This window comes from Helicoverpa armigera, chromosome 5 (genome assembly GCF_030705265.1).
Source record: "Helicoverpa armigera isolate CAAS_96S chromosome 5, ASM3070526v1, whole genome shotgun sequence".
NCBI lineage: Eukaryota > Metazoa > Arthropoda > Insecta > Lepidoptera > Noctuidae > Helicoverpa > Helicoverpa armigera.
This window is the reverse complement of record NC_087124.1, coordinates 9,177,513-9,198,798: the sequence shown is the minus strand read 5'-3', so window position 1 is coordinate 9,198,798 and position 21,286 is coordinate 9,177,513. Positions and strand designations below refer to the sequence as shown.

Below are 21,286 nucleotides of genomic sequence, written 5' to 3'. Positions count from 1 at the left end.
AGGCTGCCCCTTACACACAAGATGTCAGTGTCAGTCAACTGTTGAAGACATGTTGAAAAAGTTTTGACTTGACAGTTGACAGAGTTTCTCAGTCGCATTTTTTTACTTGCATTCGTGAATAATCGTGTGTAATGATAATGTCTTATGTTATTGTAAGCTAAAAATTACTTGCTCAAGTATTCCTGACATTCAATAACGCTTTTAACTTAATAATTTGTATTTTATATTAGTTTCAGAAGTTAAAAGATAACCTGATGTGTTAAACAAAAAAGATATATCAAATGAACAGAGACAGTCCAGAGGGGGTAAGATAATTTTCTTTTTTTTTACTATATAATCAATTAGACAAACTTAGTCAAACATTTGTTATTTACTCAAATAGTTTGACATGCAATTATTTAAGCACTAAAAAGTACATTACAATCCACTTGGTCAGTCTCAATGTGATTATTATTAGTTTGTGATTGTCCTACTGTTTACTGTTGAATTTAAATAGGGAAATACATAAACTGCCTGCTGACCCTATCAGCTGACATCTTATGAATTATATTTAGACCATCTTGTGATTTTTGTTATATTCCAGGGGGGATTTACAATAAGGGGTAGGAAGAGCATTCATGAGTACCAAATAAGTGATCAAGCAATCGAAATAATGGGCAGATATGGCATCGGCAATCCTAGCCACCAGGCTGAGAGAGATGTCGTGGACCAAGGAGTGGATGTGGTCGACAATGTGATGAGGTTTGGAAACAGTCTGCTATTATCTTAATAAATATAAATAAATAATTACTTTATTTCACACCATGGTGTCCATTTTGTTAGTAACGCGTAGTAATGAGTAAGGCCCAAGTTAACCAACAAAAACATCAATCTTTTCTCTAAACAACCTTGTACTTTTAAAATTTAACATTTAAATTCATAGTTCACATTGTTATATGAAAGCTGATGTTTACGTGGTTGTTAAACTTTTGCCTAAACAGTGTCATGTATATAAATCTGCATCAGTGTGATAATGTCAATTTATTTGTTTAATCCATCTAATGAATAAAACAAGCTAAATTAATAAGATAATACAAGTTCAAACAAACTTGTTTTGCAGCAAAATGGCCCGTCAAACCAGTCCACTAACAATACGAAAGAAAAAAATACCTCGAACAAATTCTTATCCACACGATGAGGAAAATTCTGATGAGGACAGCACGTAAGTAATTGTTCCACTTCAACACAAATGTTATCTCATACACGCTTATTGAAATATAGAATTTCATGTATTAAAAATTCTTAGTCAGTTGTTTGAATCTTGTTTTGGAAAGTCTGCTCAGATTGAAACTTGAATACAATACCATATTTCATAACATTTAATTGCCATACATACATATGCTTGTAAATTAATTCTTTTAAGCCTTAAATTGTCGGCCACTCTATCTTATCCTACATAGCATCAACCCTGCTGTTACTTGTATAGTGTAATACTCGCTAGTCTAACCGCACTCGGAGACATTTAATGGTTACCCTTAGTGAAGGATTTCTTTGATGATCCGTCACTAACGAGTGACTTAGTAATCATTAAATGTCTCTGAGTGCGAGGGTAAGCTATTACTGCTTATAAATCCTCAAATTATTGCGAAGCCACATTGCTGCAATGCATGAAAATCACAAGCTTTTCACAATCATCTGTCATTTCATCTAATTTGTGACTAAGCTTTAGTGAAGTCCTATGTGTTTCATTGCAGTAATGAGCTTTCGAAATCTTTACCTGCAACTCTCCCGTCACATTTGCCTTACAGTGATGATTCTGATGTTGAACAAAACTACTTGGTCAAGTCGCTATCTAAGTCAAGAATAGAGGATGAAAGTTTTCAGCACAGACTAAATAGGAGCGATCATAGTTCAGAACGCCAAACACTGCGAAAACTATCAATTTCAACAGAAGATACAGCTCAAACACAGTCCGGGAACACATTCCGGAATATATTGATCGCATTAATATTAGGTTTTATAGCAGTAATGGTTCACAGAATGCTTCCCAATATAACAAACAGCAGTCAAGATAAATCAACACAAACAGTCAATCATGATAAAATTATATTTGAAAACAATATGAAGAACCTTCAGGAAAAATATAATATTGATGATAATTCTATTCTCAAGCTAAAAACGGGTAAGTTTATTTTTTTATACTTTATTTATTTATGTTTTTGTTTGTTAATTTATTTATTTCATATCTACTTCCTAAATATAGCTGAAGAGTTTGTTTGTTTGAACATGAGAATCTCAGAAACTACTGAGTTGATGAAGTCAAATAGATACTTAGTAAACGGCTCAGCAGCTGGTTAGTAAACAGCTCTATAATGTCACATATGGGTCCCTCTTGACAAACACATTATTAACTTTGTATCCTCAATCAGTATGAAATTTTTCCTCATCTAGGCAATTGTGCCACTAGGCTTAATATTGTTGCTGAGTCATATATCACTCAATAATTATTTTATGAAATGGCTAAAATATGGCTGCAAATGCATTGAAAGCATGATCAATCACTGTGTTACATCTACAGTTCTCATTTTTAAAGGATTTTTGTATAATTGCAGGTATATCAACAATATTCTCAAGGATGGATACTGGGTCCTTCATGTTTGTTTACAACAGTAAAACCAACAATTTCAATGCTGTTAGATTTGATAAATTCACAGATGAAGTTGCGTTTACTGCTGCAAGATATTTACGTAAGAAAATTCTTTATTTTAATCCCATTCATCCCCATCCCATTTATGTGCCCATAGCTTACATCTATGTAATTAAATAAAGAATGAATAGCTTCGTTTGCTCAATAGACTTATGTGGACTCCCTCGGTGGTTTAGTGGTCGCATGCGCGACTACTTGCTTGAGAGGTGTCGGGTTTGATTCCCGAGGTAAAATTTCAATACAATTTCAAGGAATTCGGGAAAAATCTTTTAACATTATCTTTATCAAGTCTCACTCTTTCAGGTAACAATATCGCTTCAATACAGCACACAGTAGTTGAGAGTGCAGACCTCGACATGCAGGATCACGGCCAACTGATCACCAGATACCGTGATGATGTCGACAGATCTGGCGTGATGCTGGTCAAAGAGATCGACTCTGTACCCTCACAACTGGCCATGGCCTTCCATTATTATTGCGATGAGTATGATCCGGTCGTCAAGAGAAGTGCTATATTTTTCACACTGAATATGGCCAATTGCTCCAATACGGCAGGTAAACGAAGTTTATTTAGTCTTGTCTATTGACAAATACAACATCCTATTATTAAGATTGCTAGATGTTCCACACGGTTTCACCCGCGTACCCGGATAAAACAGCCCATGTTCAGCACAGATAGTATAGCTTCCTAACAGTGAAAGAATTATTCAAATCGATTCTGTAGTTCCGGAGCCTATTTGATTCAAACAAACAATCAAATATTTCCCCTTATATATCGGGTGTGTCGTTCACAATCACATTAAATCATATCGCATATACTTTATGATATTCTATGGCGAATTGTAAAAAAATAACCTAATCCATGTAGTGGTTTAACCACAGGAGTAATGTCATAACCATCATGTGTAAAGGCCGGTTTACACTTTGCGAAGTGTGAAGTGATAAGTGTTAAGCGTTAACTTTATGCCCGGTTTACACTTTGTTAAGTTAACACTGCAGGTGATTAGTGCAAGTGTTTAGTAATCAAGGTGTGAACGGAAGCGTGAAGTGATTAGTGTTAAGTTAACGCTTAACAGTTATCACTTCACACTTCACAAAGTGTAAACCGGCCTTTACGCGATAAGTCTCAAGTGTTAAGTAGTCTTTTCCATCTCCGTTTACACAGTGTTTAGGAAGAAGCTCATAGTGGTACTGTCCGTTGTGCATAGTGTCTCTAGAAATGGAAGATGAACAGAGCCTAATATTGAGACAAATAATTAAGGAGATTGTATCTGTTGTGGTATCTGATATAGAAAATGAACTCAATTTTGAAATCGGGAATTCCCATCGCTTCACTCAGTTTCAATAGAGCCGCATCTCTTAACTGTTTGTTTTTAAATTCTGCGCACTTTACATTGTATAGGCAATAGGCATTCAAACTTTATGTATTCTTGTACGAATTTTAAAGTATGTTGTTCCGTCCACTTCATTTTCGCTTTGCACTTGACACTGCGCACTTATCACACACGTATTTACACACTGATTAGTACAGGCAAATTGCGAGAGAGGGTAGTAGAAAAGTTGAGAGGGGGTAGTCACTTAACAACAAAAATAGACCTTGATTCTATTCACTCGCACTAATCAATAAGTACTAATCGCACGTATCACTTAACACTAATCACTTTACGCTTCCGTTCACACCTTGATTACTAAACACCTGCACTAATCACCTGCAGTGTTAACTTAGCAAAGTGTAAACCGGGCATAAAGCAGAGATAAAGTTAGGAGTATCGTATGTTTTGATCAGTTGACAGCTGTCAGTTTTCAAGGGAGAATTTCAGTTGTTTGTTATGACTGACTTTATATGGTGTTCTAATTTTTGCACATTTTTATTCCATTTACTTTGTTTGAAAAAATCATTTTTTTATTTTTATGTATTTTTCTTTTATCTATGTGTTAATCGACATATATTAACCAGTATATTAACGCATTTCATTTAATGTGATTATGAACGACACACCCGATATAAGTATAGATACATACGAAAGTACCTACCTACTACTAAATCGATTTGTTCATCAGAATAACATTAAACTTTTATCCAGTAATAATTCCATTTTTTCGGGATGCAGGTAGAACCGCGAATGGAAGCGAGTCTTATACTGACACGTAACTTTTGTTTTTTAGAACTGAAGTCAACTCATGCTTTTATTGAGAAATGCCTGGCAAATAGGTGGAAGAATTTACCTCCTGAAAATGTAAGACCACTACTAACTAGAGTGGTGGATATTGTGATTGATGTAACCAGTGTCTTCTAAACCAGTATTTATGTATGTGATTATGATTAATTTGTTATCTCATTACGATTTTTATTTATTTATAAGTTTTAATTAAAGATATTGAGATTTTTTACTATTTGGTGTTTTTTTTTTACTAGGATCTTAGTAATATGCAACCAAATTTCATGTCTTGGAAAAAGGTTAAAATAAGTAACTTTAATATTTCTAAGATTTATTGATCTAATTAGAGAAAAAGGAGAAATTAAACACATAAATAAAATCAAAAGTTTGACTCAATTAATTTATTCTTATTTTCTGCTCACTTCTTAATTAGCTACACTTCAGTCAGGATAATTTACATTAGGGCAGATTTTTCAATCATCAGATAACTTTTATCTTAAGAATAATGTTTGATGTTTTGACTGCTTTTGCATTGATATGTTAGACCACTATATTTCTCAGAAGTTAACACATTATTGCAAAATCAGCGCTTATACTATTGCAGCAGTGATTGCTCTGCCCAGGTCAATAGTAAACAGCCATTACATGCTCTATTCTACAACTTTAAACTACTGTATGGGCCAAAGAGCGCTCTGGTCAGAGCTGTTGAGGTCAGGACCATCATTGAGGTCATCTAAACTGTCAGGCTCCAGCTCATTGTTGTTGCGAGCGGGGGAGTATGAGGCTGGAACATCTTCCTCCTCATCTTCATCATGCGACTCTTCAGATTCATCTGATTCATCATTACCTGAAAAAAAAGCTGTTGCTTTAAAACTGGTGCCAATCAGATAAGAAGGTCTTTTATATGATGAAACTTTAGTTAGTGGGTCATCTATCTTAGGGACTATGTTTCATATATAGCCAATTCAATTCAATATTTTAATTATATCGGGCATCAAGCCATTATATCGGGTGTGTCATATCTATGAGACACTTTGTATAGTATATAACATTTGAATACAAGTAAATGCCACAAGGTTCATTAATTTTAAGTATATGAAGGTCAATTGACAACCCTCAATCCTGTCACAAGAACAGATGTCTTCATACCTTCTTCCTCATCAGTATCTGCTTCTTCTTCCATGGGCTCAGGATCAGCTTTCCCTAGTGGAGCACGCTTCATGTACTGCTGACCTATTGAGTTTAACTGCAAAGAATAAATACAAAATTCAAGTTTTTACTATAATCAACATGGTCACTTGACTCTTCAGCATTGAAAATCGTAGTACTGCAGGAGCAATGAACTCTAAAATACTGTATTATGTCTAAATGAGCATAATACACCCAGATATAAAATATTGACGAACTTAAAATTGAATTATTCCGTTACGCACCCAATGCTGATTCGCCTGTTCTAAAGCGGATAATTCTGTTTCTTCATCACAAGGACTATCAGCATTAAACCACAATGGGTCCACTAAACGAGGAGTTAAAACTGGAAAAGGAATATTCATTGTTGTTTTTCAAATAACTCTTAACTCGTGTACTCATGTATACCTCAGATGTAAACATAATAAAACTGATGGATGAATAAACCATGAATAAACACAAATGACAATGACAACATTGACATTATCCAAAGATATTTCAAATTGACGGCGCGTACGACAACTTAACGAACCAAACTTTATTTCCGGTCTTGTTCCGTTGAAATTGGAACGGTTCATTCTTTGGTCGCCAAAATAGATGTTGTTTTTCATTTATTGCTTTTTAGAAGATGCTAGGTGCGAAGTCATAAAACCATACTAGATATTATGCTGCCGCTGTTAGACTATGCCTAATTCATAGCATTGTCTTATCCATGCTACAATTAATTTCTTTTGACTTCGTCTACATGCTTATCGGTTATTCTAGCAAACTGTGTAGTAAGTACTAGTAAGTAGGTAAACATACCTAATAAAACTATATTAACTAGAAAAACAGTAATAGCTGTTTTACTATATAAGTTTCATTTTATTTATTTCGACTTTCCCAACAAGCATTTCCAAGAGGTTTTATTTCTTATTAGCATGTTAATGCTGTGGAAGCCAACCCCAACATAATTGGGAAAAGGCTCGGAGGATGGATGTTGTTAATGCTGTGGGTACTGTTGACTTGGGTGCAGTGGGTATTCACATTGTGAACCGCTAACACTTTTGACTGTTTATAAGGGGTATATTACACCATGATTTAACTCAATGACCCTTTTTAATGAGCTAATCGCCTTTTGAAGCCGTGGAAAAATCAATGAGTCAGGTCATTGATTTTACCAGTGTTTTGCATATATGGAGAGCACTGACTTTCTCAACATAAGTTGCCTCTCGTGACATGGTCCCGCATCTACGGCCCGCCTGTTCTAAGTGTCACTTAACCTTTAATGGACCTACTCATGGCCGTTATAATGCCAAGAACTTCCAATCTGCATCAATCCAGCCATCTGCATTGGATATCTCGGATAAAAAAATCAAAATATTGTATAGACGTCCTTGACACGCTAAAACATAACAACATTCAACACGGCTGAATCTCCTTATCACGATCGTAAAGTATTTAACGAGCGCTTGTTCATTGTTAACTTCATAAACATAACAAGATAGGAAACTACCTTTTATGGGGAAGAAGCTATTGAGCATTCAGCCGTGAAATTAAACTTGCATTGACCGCATAACTATCCTAGACCTGAACATGTTTTCGTATCTTTGTGAATATAGGATAATATTATTCTCTTGTTGGGTAAGTAACATTTAAGTTTTCATATAAAAATGTTATCATTTAAGTATTTTGTACATGAACAAAATCACACGTGTGTGATCGATAGAGGTCTTAAGCTTTCACCTAAGCACATTCATGTAAACTATGAAAATTAAAAGTTACCTTAAACCATTGTCGTTGTTGTAGCGTTTTTAATTTGACATTCTGCAGATACAAACAGCGATATCAATGGCATTATTAAATAAAAATCAAATGTACACCATTGCCGGTGAGCCGGAGGATGTTTCAGAATACATATTAGCCAAAGGATATTTGCCAAATGACAAAGATTTACCAAAAACGTCTATCCTGAGAAGTGGTGGTAAGTACGCGATTTTTAAAACTTTTATTTAATCTTTTTTCACACCTTTATCTGATATAGCATAAGCAGAATATATGACAGAAGGTTCTTATTATATTGCACTATTATTATTTGCAGATAGCGACGTTACGTATCTTCTTTCAAAACTGTCTGATGAAGAGCTTATTAAACTCCTTAGCGAGCAACCGAATAAGAGTGAATACAACTTAAAGGACATAGTCAAGATTGCTTCCGAATCGAAGTTTGCTGAAAACTACAAACCAGTTGTTGACTTACCAAGCAAACCTTTGCCTGTGATTAATGAGATCTTAGAAAATCATAACAAAAATAAGAGGTTTCAAACAATTTCTGACAGAAATAAACCACAAGGGGCATTTTTTCGGTTAGAAAATAAAGAAGTCGACCCTTTTCCTGCTAAAAAAGGCGGGGACCCTCAGTATGAAGCTGTACAAAAACTGAACAATTTACTTTATAATCGTCCATCAGAAATCGAACCTGAAGATAAGGATGACGACGAAGAAGAAAAGAAAGAACTATTATTTGATGTTCTCGTAGCTCAATTAAAAACACTCTGTTGTAAAAGAAATAAGCCCACCCAGAAGAAGGACAAAACTAAATTGAAACTTAAAGCTTTATTAAATGACATAATGCCACAAGCAACAGTTACCAAACCTTACGTGCCGGAACATAAACAATCACAAAGCACAATGCCTAATGAACAAATGTTCTTAATTATAAATGACGAAGTTAAGAGTAATGGTAGTGATGATGGGCTCATATCAGTCGATCCCGAGAGTCTCGGGTCAAATAGTAGTGTAATGTTGCTAGGCCCAATAGCAACACCTCTTTCAGAAGCTCAACTAAAGATAGTGGTAAGTAGCTCTACCTGTAGGTTCGGTGAACACACAAGTGGGTTGAAATGAAAATAGCTGCCTAATTATGTACTTTTGTTTCAGATGATGCGTATTACAAATGAGTTGTCGAAACCAGAGTATACATCTCTTTTGCAACAAATATCAGATGGAACACTTAGTGATGAAAATATAAGGCTCGTGAATAGCTTGGTATCTGGACCACAAACACGAAGATACATCAAGCCTCACAGATGTAACCACCAATCTAAGCTTGCCAAAGTTTACGGAGGTCCTAAGTGGATAGTTTGTACAGGATATTTAAATTTGAATACACCCAGCCGTTATGATTAAACTTAGGTTATTATAATACGTAAAATAAACGAATTAAGATTTAAATTAGTTTAGGAAATGACACACACAATAATTAAAGTATTCGATAAAGAGAAAGAAAGAATACTTTAGTTGTTGCCAGAGTTTAACTGGATTGCTAAGCCAGGCGATGACATGGGTCGTGCATCGTGCACCGGCCAAAATATTGTCGCAACTCTTGGGTTTTATGAAGTTCATCCTCATATTTATTAAACTAGCTCAATAGATTGCAGAGACGTGTCTGACAGAATCAACTTTCATTCCTTGCCTCATGTTGTTCATTAATAAATAATGGACCGTAAACCTTAGTTAGGTTTTTTGGAAGTGTACGTGTACCCACACACTTACTATTTATTAGACACGAATTTTTGATGGTGTTAGATAGTGATTCTGACTTTGAGATTTGTTCCAACAAAAAGCAATTAAACGATTAGATACCGACTAAGAAAAGAAGAATCTTTAAATATCAATTATCATGCAATAAACTGGGTTAAACTGTGGGTTATGTATTTAAGGGTAGCTCTGCCACGTCTTTTTGGGTTTGGCAAAAAGTAATTATTTATCGAGGCATGTCTCATAATAATTACCAGCTTCGAAAGTGATTCATTTTTTTGTTAGTGAATAACTTTAAACCTTTAACCTAGTAAACAAATAGAATAAAAATACTTTTATGGATATCAAACTTATTTTAATTAATATCCCTCCCATACTTATTCCTACCTACAGTTATTGTAAAACTGTAGGTATTCATATAAAATAACTAAGAGTTAAATGTTAGGAAAAATATTGAGTGTTAATTTCGCGATTAAAAAAGTATGAGGGAATAGAGAGTGGCGAGAGTGCACCTTTGTCTGTGCAAATGCTACTGCACTGTAATATGTATGCCATGCGCAAATGGCTGATCTCCTTATATTGAGACGATCTGCTAGCTAGGAGGATACCACATTTAAATTTCTAGTCACAAATAAATAATGCGTGCCCTTCTTTGCAGCCGGGTAACAAGTAATTTAGTAATTTAGTAGTTATTACATTTATAATCTGTGGAAAAGCTACAGAAGATTAACTAGAGGTTAGGTTATGTTGCACGCCATAAAATAAATAATACAAAAAGCAGTTACCACTTGAGTATAGAAATTGTGAAAAAGCTTTGTGTAACGATTTACTAGAAGCACCGCTTGATAATAAACCAGTGCCGATGTGAGATGGCAGAAAATAAAGTTCTACGGTGTGGGTGGTTAACAGAAGATCCACTCTACATAAAATACCATGATGAAGAATGGGGAATTCCACAATATAACAGCTTTGCCTTGTTTGAAATGTTATGTTTAGAAGGACAACAAGCTGGCTTATCGTGGTTGACAATATTAAAAAAACGAGAAAGTTACCGGAAGTGTTTCTTTAACTTCGAGCCTCACAAAGTGTCAAAATTAACGGAAAAGGATGTTGACCAACTTCTAAAAGAATCTGGAATAATAAGGCATAAAGGAAAAATTGAATCTATAATAAACAATGCCAAGTGTTATGTACAAATGGAAAATAATAACGAAATTTTTTCTGATTTTATATGGAGCTTCGTAAACAAAGAGCCCATAGTAAATCATTGGAAACACTATAAAGATGTGCCATCCGAAACAGCGATGTCTATAGCACTATCCAAGTCTTTAAAAAGAAAAGGTTTTAAATTCGTCGGCTCAAAGATTTGTTATGCTTTCATGCAAGCGTGTGGCCTAGTAAATGATCATGTCATAACATGCATAAGATATAATACAAAGCATTCTGATTAAATTCAAACTATCTATAATTAAAAAGGTTACAACGTTTACAATCGGACTTAGTTCATTTCATGCTACGTTCACACGCGCGCCGCGCAGCCCGGCGGGCTGCCTGGCGGGCTGCGCGGCGTGCAGCCCGTCGCGGGCAGGCGGACATTCAAGCTGTTCACACGCGCGCCGTCGTGTCAGTCAGTGCAAGAATGGCATGCAGCGAGGATCTCGGTGTTGTTGCTGTCATAGCCTTTGGCTTAACTTATTTTTATTGGAAAAAGAATCAAAATGATGAACGACGTTAACCATTCCGCCATGTTGTAATCTCCGATCGTAGCGACTTTCTTAGAACGTTTAATCGTCACGAAAGCGCAGGAGAGACTGACTGCCTGCGCGCGTGTAAACAGTCGCCAGGCGCCCGCACATTCATCCTTTGAACTTAGCCAAAAAACCGACACTCGACCGGTTCGCGGCGTTCACGGGCACGGGCGCGTTCACGGGCTCGGGCGTACCGTTTACACGCTCGTGAACGTGACTGTGCCCGTTGAATGTCGATTTGAACGCGCGCGTGTGAACGTACCATCACAATTGATGCAACATCATGCAAGGTATTAATGTGCAAGGCGCTTTTTTCTCTAAACAAACAAAATTGACACTAAACTTGTTAAATTCATTAAAGTTTTTAGTTATCATTTGTTATCGGTAAGTGTAACGAGAATACGTTCTTGCCAGTCACAAATAAACTTTCGCATTGGATCGATTCCGTTTGGCTTTTGCTACTGTATGTATTGTATATGCTATCTGTGGGTAATTTGTGACGCGGAACGATATTCATTCTTTTTCGTATGATTGCCACTTTGCTCTACCTTTTAATCCATCTCAGACGCGCCGGCTACACGTTAATAAAAGTCATAATGGCGGAAAACCGTGAAAGAACTTTTATCATGATCAAACCCGACGGAGTCCAACGTGGACTTGTCGGCCAGATCATCGAGCGTTTTGAGAAGAAAGGATTCAAATTGGTTGGCCTGAAATTTGTTTGGCCCTCAGAAGAATTACTGCAAAAGCACTACAGTGACTTGGCGTCCAGGCCGTTCTTCCCTGGTCTAGTGAAGTACATGAGCTCCGGACCCGTTGTTCCAATGGTTTGGGAAGGCCTCAACGCCGTGAAGACCGGTCGTCAAATGCTTGGTGCTACAAACCCAGCCGACTCTTTACCCGGCACAATCCGTGGTGACCTCTGCATCCAAGTTGGCCGCAACATCATCCACGGGTCAGACAGTGTGGAGTCTGCTAACAAGGAAATCGCTCTGTGGTTCAGCGAAAAAGAAGTCGTCGGATGGACACCAGCTGCCGAGAACTGGGTCTACGAGTAAATTATAACCTTTCCGTTATAACCTTTCACCACGTGTAATAGGTTAATTAATGTTCTTAAGTTAATCCGTGATATATATAACAATAAATATCTTAATTTAATGAGTGTTTATTCTTTAATGAATCGATTATACTTATCTCACGTCACATGTGTTACCTTGTCCTTGCATACGTCAAAACAATACTTCACATGTTCCTTCTAAGTAATTCTCTCGTACAAGCTCGCATTGGCAATTTGACATGTTTTCCCCAAACTAATTTACAAGTACCTAGGTAGTTAAAATTGACAAATCTGAATTTTCGTGTGATCGATCATGTCTAGTTAGATAGATAGGTACCTATTAAACAAGCCTACTCGCAGCTATTTACGCCATATTGTTATTATGAGCCCCTGTTGGGTAAGGGTTTCGGGTTCGATTCCCGGATAGGGCTGAACTCAGCAATAAATTCGCTATGTGCCGTTCAGAAACTTTGGCAAAGCTGCCCGGAGTCTGGAAGTAGGGCAATGATACACCCGTGAGTCTGAGAGGACGTACCGGCCCCGCACCTGATCTCTCGGTCGTGTCTGATTTCCTTCCCATAGGGCTGAAAAGTTAGGAATAGGTAGTATACCAATCCCTGCGCAAATGGATGTGCACTAAGTCCTACGGCGCTGACTGGTCTCCACGAGAACAGCCAGCCGCCCACGGAGTGGCCGAAAAAGGTCTCCACAGTAGGCTAAAGAAATTAAGCTAAAAACATAGTACCTATGTGATATGTGTATAAGCGCATTGATTAATACCAAGACAAGAATGAATATTAAATGCCTAATTATCGTAATTGCATCGCGGCCTTTGTGACCTGTCTGCCAGATATAATTAAATATTCTGTGCGACCAATTAATGCAATATAATTTATATCTTCATAGCTAAAAATCTATTTATATAGGATGTCAAGAAATACTCATACAACCGAAAGGAGTTGACTCCAAATGCACTGAACCGATTTGAAAAATTTCTTCCTCTATTGGAAAACTACACTATTCCTGAGTAACTTAGGCTATATTTTATCCGGGTACGGCCAGAAGTTTTCCCAGGACGCAGGCAAACAGCTAGTGATTTTATAAAAGACAAAAGCGGTGGAGGACATAGTAGTAGCAATAAAATCAAAACGACGTGATTTAGACAAAAAATTTACTATGTATATTCCATAATTAAAAAATTCCAGGTTTAACTTACAAAACGCATCACTATGATGCGGGTGCTTCTGGATGAGCTGTACTTACTACAATTTTACTCGATGTTATCTATACAAAAATAAACAATAATTGTTTAGCAGCTATACTGAATATTGTATTGCAGAGAACCTTTTACCTATAAAAAGTATTGCTTCTAATATAAGTAAGTTCACCCCATCCACTTCCTATAAATAAAAAAAACTTATACTCCTCATTAGATATGCTAAAATACTAAATCACATAGGCTTCGTGACGCACCTGAATTCATTTATTTACAATACCATGATGTAAATTAAAATTACAGAAAATACAGAGAGATTGAAAAGAAATACTATGTTGCATTCCACAGCCAATAATTTTAATAGGCTAATTTGTTTTTGATAATGATAATCTTATGAAGTCAAAAATTGATAACTGAACACCAACTTTAAATGAACACAAATACGTAAGTCATTAATGCCGCTGCGATTGCAATAGTAAAAAGTGCCTACAATGGATTAGAAATACTACTGTATATTCAATCACCACTGAATCAAGGTTGGGCATCATTATCACAATATGGTCTTTTGGTCACCAGAGACAACATAATCAACTGACATGGTGGGATTCTCTTAAAACTGAGAGTGACTCGACTCAAAGTGACTGTTCTCCATGGTGTTCCACTTCTACTGCTGGTTGTGTGCTCTGCTGCTCACTATTTTGAGTTTGTTGTTGTTGTTGCTCTGCTTGATTTTGTTGAATTCGTGAAGGCAAAGGCGCTGTTTGTCCTATGAATGAAATTTTTGATTATTTATATGCTGTGATATGTTTTGTTAGAAACATATTGAATTCAATTTTTATGCATACCATATTTGTCGTGAATCCCCCGATGCCTTTTGAGCGCGAACCTATCCGCGAAGGCAGCCGTGCAAATGTCGCACTTGAAGGGCTTCTCTCCGGAATGCACTTTAGCATGGTTCTTGAGGTGAGCCGCTTGACTGAACGCTGATCCGCATGTCCCACATCTATTTTTAAACAATACAATTTTAAATAAAATACTTAATACATACAGGATCTTTTTGGAGAATGTTGGTATGTTAAAAATAAGTATAAGCACAACACCTACAATCTCATATTTCTAATTGTCAAAGCACTCTGATATTATCAAAGCGAAAAATTGTGACTGAATGAAATAAGATGGCCCAATTTTGATAACTTTTGGTGGAGAGGTTTTCCCCGCGTCCGTCGCGCGTGTAAATATATCAAATTATATAATTTAATAGAAAGTAAAAGACTGGCAACTCAATAGTTGAATTTGGAAATTGTGACATTGGTCACAATTTCCAAATTAATAAGCAAGAGACATGAGAAGAACATAGCAGCACATGAATATGATATTATATTTATGCCTTAAAATATCAAACATCGTCATCTCCAGAGCTTTTTCCCAACTACCTCTGGGTTGGGTTTCAGTCAAAGAACCAGTGTTTTTAAAATATCAAACACTTGATGCATAATTTCGATGCAAAGAACATAAACCCTCTTATTATAAAACGCGGTATCAAATAAGTATCGGCTTTTGTACTACCTTTAATCCAGCTGTAAGTACGACCTTGAAAAAACGTTATTACAAAACGCAGTTTATCGCAAGTCCTATTACTATCTGTAGTTCAAAAGATAAACCATCGAGCCCCCTAGTTTAACTGCAGTACTTAGTCGACAAACGTCAAATTCCGTCATTATTTACTTTTGAGGTTATTTGTTTTGTGATGAAAAAAACGAAAGTGGATATAAATATGTGTGATTTGGAATACTTGGATGTGTTAGAATACTATTGAGAGTGTCCGGGGACCCAACAGTGTGCGTCATCGACAAAATCTCTTCAAATTATCTGACGACAATTTTCGATATAAATATCGATTTATATTTTTCGAAATAATAGTCAATTGAATGCATGATGATAATCCATGATGATCCTATGATGCTCAACTGGGCTCGCCATAAGGTACGTAGCCTTTACAGGGCAAGTAAGTTGCCAAAACATCCTATTAATTATATAAGAGTCGAAGTTTTTATTATGGATGTTTGTTTATGTTCCACGTTTCATCAAAATCCATGAGGTAGTTTATCTACCTCATGGATTTTGATGAAACTTCGAAAATATATCAGATTATCATACAGTTTACTGTTTATTTACAGATTCAAGACTATTTTGGCGTTTTGCACGCCGTATCTTTGCCAGTAATATGCAATGTTTGTAAAAGACTGGAAGCTTGCTAAAATGTAGGTACAAAAATGCCAAGATGAGCAAGGGAACAAGATTGTGTGATGAAGAACAGTGTCCAACATGTATCAGTGCGTTTGACTGTATAAATAGACATCGGAATAAAATATAATTTTGTACTTTTATGTTGTTTCATTTTCTTTTCGTAATTTAATGCACACGATATTCTGTGTGTAAGTTATTGTGCACTTAATTTTGAAGAGGTTCTAATTAGATGCACAACGTCTTATTTAATAATTTAAATCGGGATGAAAATAATCCAAGTTATTTCTAACCTAAAAACAAAACATAACTCGGATACGCGCGCTGACGTTCCGTTATACGCGCAAACTCGATAGTTGTTTAAAAGAGAATAATTGGATCGTGTATATCGTTAAAAGATACTAGAAATATAAAATTACCTTTAAATAATAAAAAGTAATATTTTCAACTGCAGAGATATTTTTTTTATTATCATAGTTATTAATTTTTCATCAAAATAGACTTAACAAAATAATGTAAAAAGGAACGGCGCACAGAATTCGGAACGATTGAACGAATGATTTAAATATTTGTTGCTTATAATCTGTGGATATTATTTGAACTACACACACACACACAGACAAATCGAAGTACTAATCAGTCTTCTCTTAGTCTACGTTTTGTAATAAGGATGTAAAGACTATCGTAAGTACCGTAACAAACCAAGACGTCTTCAGTCTGGTTTAAACCACTACTTGCGGCAGTTTTTATAATAAGAGGGACATTGTTCAATAGCTATGTTTTTTATAAGAGCTAACATAAATACGCAATGTTCTTACTTGTACGGCTTCTCCCCAGTGTGTATGCGACGATGATTCCATAATGTAGCGTGCCGCGCAAATCCCTTGTCGCAGACCTGAGTAAATTACACACGTTATTGTACATTTCATTTAACTTTTAATAAAGTAGTATCAACCTTACACTTGCGTCTTAGTGGTTTAGATTGAGATTTTAGGAATAATTACTCAATACTTCAATGCATACCATAATGTTTACACTTGTTGGTATCATCATCCACTGAGCCTTTTCCCAACTATATTGGGGTCAGCTTCCAGTCTAACCGGATTCAGCTGAGTACCAGAGCTTTACAACTGGGCAATCCAATACCCCTTGGTTAGACTGGTGTTAGACTTACTGGCTTCTGACTACCCGTAACGACTGCCAAGGATGTTCAATGACAGCCGGGACCTACAGTTTAACGTGCCATCCGAAACACAGTTATTGGTGTCTAAGATATACTTAGAAAGAACATACAAACTTCGAGACTCAAATAAAACCAAAAATATAAACAACTTACTTCACAAACATATGGTTTCTCCCCTGAATGAGTTCTTTCATGGTTCTTCAAGTGAGGTGACTGTGAGAACTGCATACCACAAGTATTACATCTAAAAGAAAATTATATCATTTAAGTAAATAGTATGGGCATAACTTACTATATTTTTTTCATCAGTTCAATAACATAGCACATAATAGTGTTCATACCTGTATGGTTTTTCTCCTGTGTGTATTCTTGAATGATTCTTAAGATAAACAGCCTTAGCAAATGCAATCCCACAAATGCCACATTTAAAGTTCTTCTCACCAGAATGTAACTTTTTATGTGACCATAATGAGGAATATCTGGCAAATGAGCCCCCACAAATATTACAGTGGAATGGCTTGTCCAAATTAGCATTATTTAACTTATTCTTATTCCCACCTACAAAAATAATGCCCGAACCATTGCAGTTCTGACATTTCGTTACTGATGCTAAGTTTCTCCTTTTCACAGGATGGTGGCCAGGTACTGAAATTAATTCATCATAATTTTTAACGTGACTTATACATAGATAGATAATAAACGAATAGATTAAAAACACTAGAAAAACACGCTTTTACAAATGCACACTTATAGTGTTGAAAGGTCATTACAATAATAATCTAACAAGTTCAAACACAGCTATGATACAATGTTCCATCATGAGGTTCCAGATCATTACCATAGTCAGATCAGTTCAACAATACCATATTGTCCTCAGAACTACATACAGCTGGAAATATTCATGAAACTACAATCCTTGGAAGATGGTAAGATTATTTACCATAGTAGTTACATTACAGGTCAACCTAATAAAAGTGTGTTAAAAACTTTGAATTCTAGAAAACTCTATACATCATAAGCAGGACAATGCTTACTAAGTCAGACCGGCAGAGACCGCCAAGGCGTTAAGTCCGCCATTTTACATTGTGCATAAAGTATGAATAAATAAATACTACTAAACTGTACTCACAAGGTTTCTGTTGCTGTTGTTGTTGTTGCGTCTGTTGATTAGTCTGGGTGGTTGAAAGTGGATCCGCTGCTGGTTGCACGGTGCTTACCCCGGTCACTTCAAACTTAACATTGTCTTCCGCTGCTACAAATATTTGAGTTGCATTCACTGCCAAAATAAATTGTGTACATTAATAAAAATATACCTTTGCTTACTACCATTTCTATTGAGTGAAAGGAAAATTATTTAACAAAATTATATAAAAAGAAAGATTTTTCTTCTTTTCTAAACAAAACATTTATCAATACTTACATTGGTTATTTCTTTGATCTACAGTATCCTGTATAATACAGTTTTCACAGCGTATTAATTTAGGCCCCTTTCTTTTGGGGTTGTTGGCAATGGGTCCACCACAAGTAATACATTTCTGGATTTTTTCTATTATGACTGGTTTAGCTGCAACATAAACAAGATTGTTAATGATATCCTCAACCTCAAATATAGCCAATAAAAGTCAAACCGTATATTTTTAGTAAATAGCAATAAAAAATCATTTATAGATATGATTGATATTATAATATCCAAAAGCAGCTTGACAGGCCATTGACAATGCTGCGGGTTGTTCGAAAGAGATACCGCGGCCCTGGTACATAAAAGGCCAACGACGGAACACAACAGTTTTTAGTCCACTGCTAACCCACACTGGGAGGGGATGATTTGATAATTTTTGACGTCAATAAAAAAAAAGGCCATTGACTATCCAGCATCCTTATGGCCAATGTAAAAACCGGCCAAGTGCGAGTCGGACTCGTGCACGAAGGGTTCCGTAAATTACAGTTAAATCAACCTATCTCAAAAACTATAAGAGATACTTTGATCAAACCAAAAATCGTTGAAAGAGTTAATTAGCATGCATCACCTCTATTTTTTTTAGAATTTTATACCCCGTAGTTATAAAAATAGAGGGGGGGGGACATACTTTTTACGACTTTGAGAGCTGATATCTCAAAAACCGTTCACTTTAAGAAAAATGTTTTTTAGAAAACTTTATATCATTTTAAAAGACCTTTCCATTGATACCCCACAGGTATGTACATCGAAAAAAAATTTCATCCCTCAGTTACATGTATGGGGCCCCACCCCAATTCTTTTACTATTTAGTGTCATATTTTTGTAGCGGTTCATACAACACATATTCCCATCAAATTTCATCACTGTAGTACTTATAGTTTCCGAGTAAATCGGCTGTGACAGACGGACAGACGGACAGACGGACATGACGAAACTATAAGGGTTCCGTTTTTGCCATTTTGGCTACGGAACCCTATTAAAAAAAGTTAAGAGTAATCAATGCAACTAACTGTCTTGAATTTGTACATGGTGTTGTTGCTGCTCAGTGGGATCAGAGGAGAGGATCTGAATGTGCGGCGGCATGGCAACATCATTGCCAGCACTTACACCCGTTGCTACCACTGTGATATTGCTATCTGTAATCAAATAGAAGTCTCTTATTAAAAATACAAAGTGAAATACCGTGTAATTCTTTAACATTTGATGTTGCTGATATTTTTATTGTTAAATTATATAGCATTATAGTTGTTATTACATAAAAATAAAGAGTTCTGAATAATTACCTGTGTCTTGAGCATGTATCCTTTTATGAGCATTAAGAAGAGTGAGGTGCCCAAACATGAGACCACAAACATCGCATTTGAAGCTAATATTGGATATTGTATTCTGTATTCCATTTGGAGCGATTTGCATTTGATTCACTAATGCATAGTTGTAGGAAAATGGCTGGGCTATGTAGCAAGTCTTATCGTCGCTTGTAGTAAGCTGTGTTATGTTTACTCCGCTGGTGACGTTACCAGCTCCGGTTGTCGTGCCTGTCCCAAGTTTGCCAATCATGTTGACATTAGTTGTATAACAAAATGTTGGAAATTCCTGTAATAGCAAACAAATTAGATTTAGAAAGCATGTTCAAACAGATTATTTGAACTATAAATTAGAAATAAAGGGGACACAAACACATTCAAAAGGGTGAATGAACTTAGCTTTACTTCCTAACACATCATAAGCATCATAAAGCATTTTCTCTGAAATTATGATTGAGTGAAAGAGCTATAAGCATTTTACATTGATCAGCTTTTGAGTTTTATAATATGCAGAAGCAACAACATAGCTATGAAGTGTCTTTGTTTGCTAGCCATAATATTTACGACTATGGCACAATTGGAATGTTTTACAATCGATTTTTGGAATGTAATGTGTGCCAGAAAACTGTTTCAAAACATTCTTAGAATTGGTAGATGTTCAGTGTGTTATATACAGAGAGATGTTTAGGTTATGTATACAAATACAAAATATATTTATGTACCTGTTGTTGTTGAGTTTGTTGAGCATTCTTTTGCTGAACGTTTTCAATGTTTTTGCCTTGAGACTTTTGAGTCGGATGCTCTTGATATTGCAGCGTCGGCACTGTGCCGGTTTGTACTGTGTTCGTAGTGAACATATCGACACAACAATTATTTCATCACACACTTTCAATCAGCTGCACATCGTATAAATATCTGTTAGAACATAAATAATACATTTTATGTTTAAATTCATCATTACGCGTTTGTCAAAAGCGCGGTTGATTGTATGTGAAAGAGAAACTCAAACACAAAGTGCGAAGGTAACGGGGAATATTTCTTATCAGTCTACTCTACTCGTAAAAAGATCATTCGTAGAAAGGCAGTGTCTCCTGAATAGTCGATATATGCAAGAAAAGGATGACGGAATATCCATACGCGCTACGAGTAAACGGACCGACGGACGCCATTGTACTCGAACAAGAGGTGAGACGCGGTCACGATTAGAATTAAAAAAATTGAACAGGAAATGATAAGGCAAAACTCACAAATGCTAACCTGATTATAACTTTCAAAGATTACTTTAAAGTAATTTGGAAAGCTTATTAATTGCAACAGGATTCAGATTATTTTATTTCTGTCTCACTTTCTTGCTCAATTCTCCATCTCACGAAAGAAATGAAATGGCGATACAATACAAATAAAATGGCGGCTATTTCAAGGGTTGAGGGGTGTGCGGTGGCGGTGGGAGGGGCAAGCAATAGAGTATAGAAGTGATCGAAACTATTGCCAGCACAAAAAACGTTATTTATGAACTAGGCCTC

General features: G+C 36.0%; 6 protein-coding genes and 1 long non-coding RNA gene across 10 annotated transcripts; 5 read left to right on the top strand and 2 right to left on the bottom strand.

Moving 5' to 3' along the window:
* Positions 1-29: 29 nt before the first annotated feature.
* On the top strand, positions 30-5,080 carry LOC110382815 (uncharacterized). 2 transcript variants are annotated; one of them, XM_021343515.3, is made up of 8 exons: positions 30-152; positions 231-305; positions 584-741; positions 1,100-1,201; positions 1,788-2,161; positions 2,592-2,726; positions 2,990-3,241; positions 4,853-5,080. In XM_021343515.3, the coding sequence occupies exons 2-8, from the start codon at positions 282-284 to the stop codon at positions 4,981-4,983; spliced, it is 1,176 nt and encodes a 391-aa protein (XP_021199190.3). In that variant the 5' UTR covers positions 30-152; positions 231-281; the 3' UTR covers positions 4,984-5,080. The 2 variants fall into 2 exon arrangements, with proteins under 2 accessions (XP_021199190.3, XP_021199189.3); XM_021343514.3 differs by having other exon boundaries at positions 1,734-2,161.
* Positions 5,081-5,219: 139 nt separating this feature from the next.
* Positions 5,220-6,506, bottom strand: LOC110382807 (anaphase-promoting complex subunit 15B). The gene is made up of 3 exons (XM_049842535.2): positions 6,279-6,506; positions 5,995-6,091; positions 5,220-5,692 (listed from the first exon to the last, which is right to left on the bottom strand). Exons 1-3 carry the CDS (start codon positions 6,396-6,398, stop codon positions 5,514-5,516), a joined length of 396 nt encoding a protein of 131 aa, XP_049698492.1. The 5' UTR covers positions 6,399-6,506; the 3' UTR covers positions 5,220-5,513.
* A 695-nt stretch (positions 6,507-7,201) lies between these two features.
* LOC110382803 (uncharacterized) lies at positions 7,202-9,259 on the top strand. 2 transcript variants are annotated; one of them, XM_049842518.2, is made up of 4 exons: positions 7,202-7,656; positions 7,822-7,996; positions 8,114-8,868; positions 8,953-9,259. In XM_049842518.2, exons 2-4 carry the CDS (start codon positions 7,864-7,866, stop codon positions 9,199-9,201), a joined length of 1,137 nt encoding a protein of 378 aa, XP_049698475.2. In that variant the 5' UTR covers positions 7,202-7,656; positions 7,822-7,863; the 3' UTR covers positions 9,202-9,259. The 2 variants fall into 2 exon arrangements, with proteins under 2 accessions (XP_049698475.2, XP_021199169.3); XM_021343494.3 differs by having other exon boundaries at positions 7,203-7,656; positions 7,846-7,996.
* Positions 9,260-10,252: 993 nt separating this feature from the next.
* Positions 10,253-11,057, top strand: LOC110382804 (DNA-3-methyladenine glycosylase 1-like). Its single transcript, XM_021343496.3, has one exon. The coding sequence runs from the start codon at positions 10,422-10,424 to the stop codon at positions 11,001-11,003; it is 582 nt and encodes a 193-aa protein (XP_021199171.3). The 5' UTR covers positions 10,253-10,421; the 3' UTR covers positions 11,004-11,057.
* Positions 11,058-11,752: 695 nt separating this feature from the next.
* On the top strand, positions 11,753-12,458 carry LOC110382805 (nucleoside diphosphate kinase). Its single transcript, XM_021343497.3, has one exon. It carries the CDS (start codon positions 11,828-11,830, stop codon positions 12,356-12,358), a length of 531 nt encoding a protein of 176 aa, XP_021199172.1. The 5' UTR covers positions 11,753-11,827; the 3' UTR covers positions 12,359-12,458.
* A 1,056-nt stretch (positions 12,459-13,514) lies between these two features.
* Positions 13,515-21,179, bottom strand: LOC110382809 (transcription factor Clamp). 2 transcript variants are annotated; one of them, XM_021343502.3, is made up of 11 exons: positions 21,021-21,179; positions 20,486-20,678; positions 19,743-20,052; positions 19,470-19,595; positions 18,421-18,564; positions 18,130-18,276; positions 17,342-17,645; positions 17,154-17,244; positions 16,636-16,712; positions 14,419-14,576; positions 13,515-14,339 (listed from the first exon to the last, which is right to left on the bottom strand). In XM_021343502.3, the coding sequence occupies exons 2-11, from the start codon at positions 20,618-20,620 to the stop codon at positions 14,206-14,208; spliced, it is 1,626 nt and encodes a 541-aa protein (XP_021199177.1). In that variant the 5' UTR covers positions 20,621-20,678; positions 21,021-21,179; the 3' UTR covers positions 13,515-14,205. The 2 variants fall into 2 exon arrangements, with proteins under 2 accessions (XP_021199177.1, XP_021199180.1); XM_021343505.3 differs by having other exon boundaries at positions 21,011-21,176.
* LOC135116926 (uncharacterized) lies at positions 15,071-15,958 on the top strand. Its single transcript, XR_010276503.1, has 2 exons — positions 15,071-15,556; positions 15,751-15,958. It is a non-coding gene; the product is annotated as an uncharacterized LOC135116926 (long non-coding RNA).
* Positions 21,180-21,286: the final 107 nt, after the last annotated feature.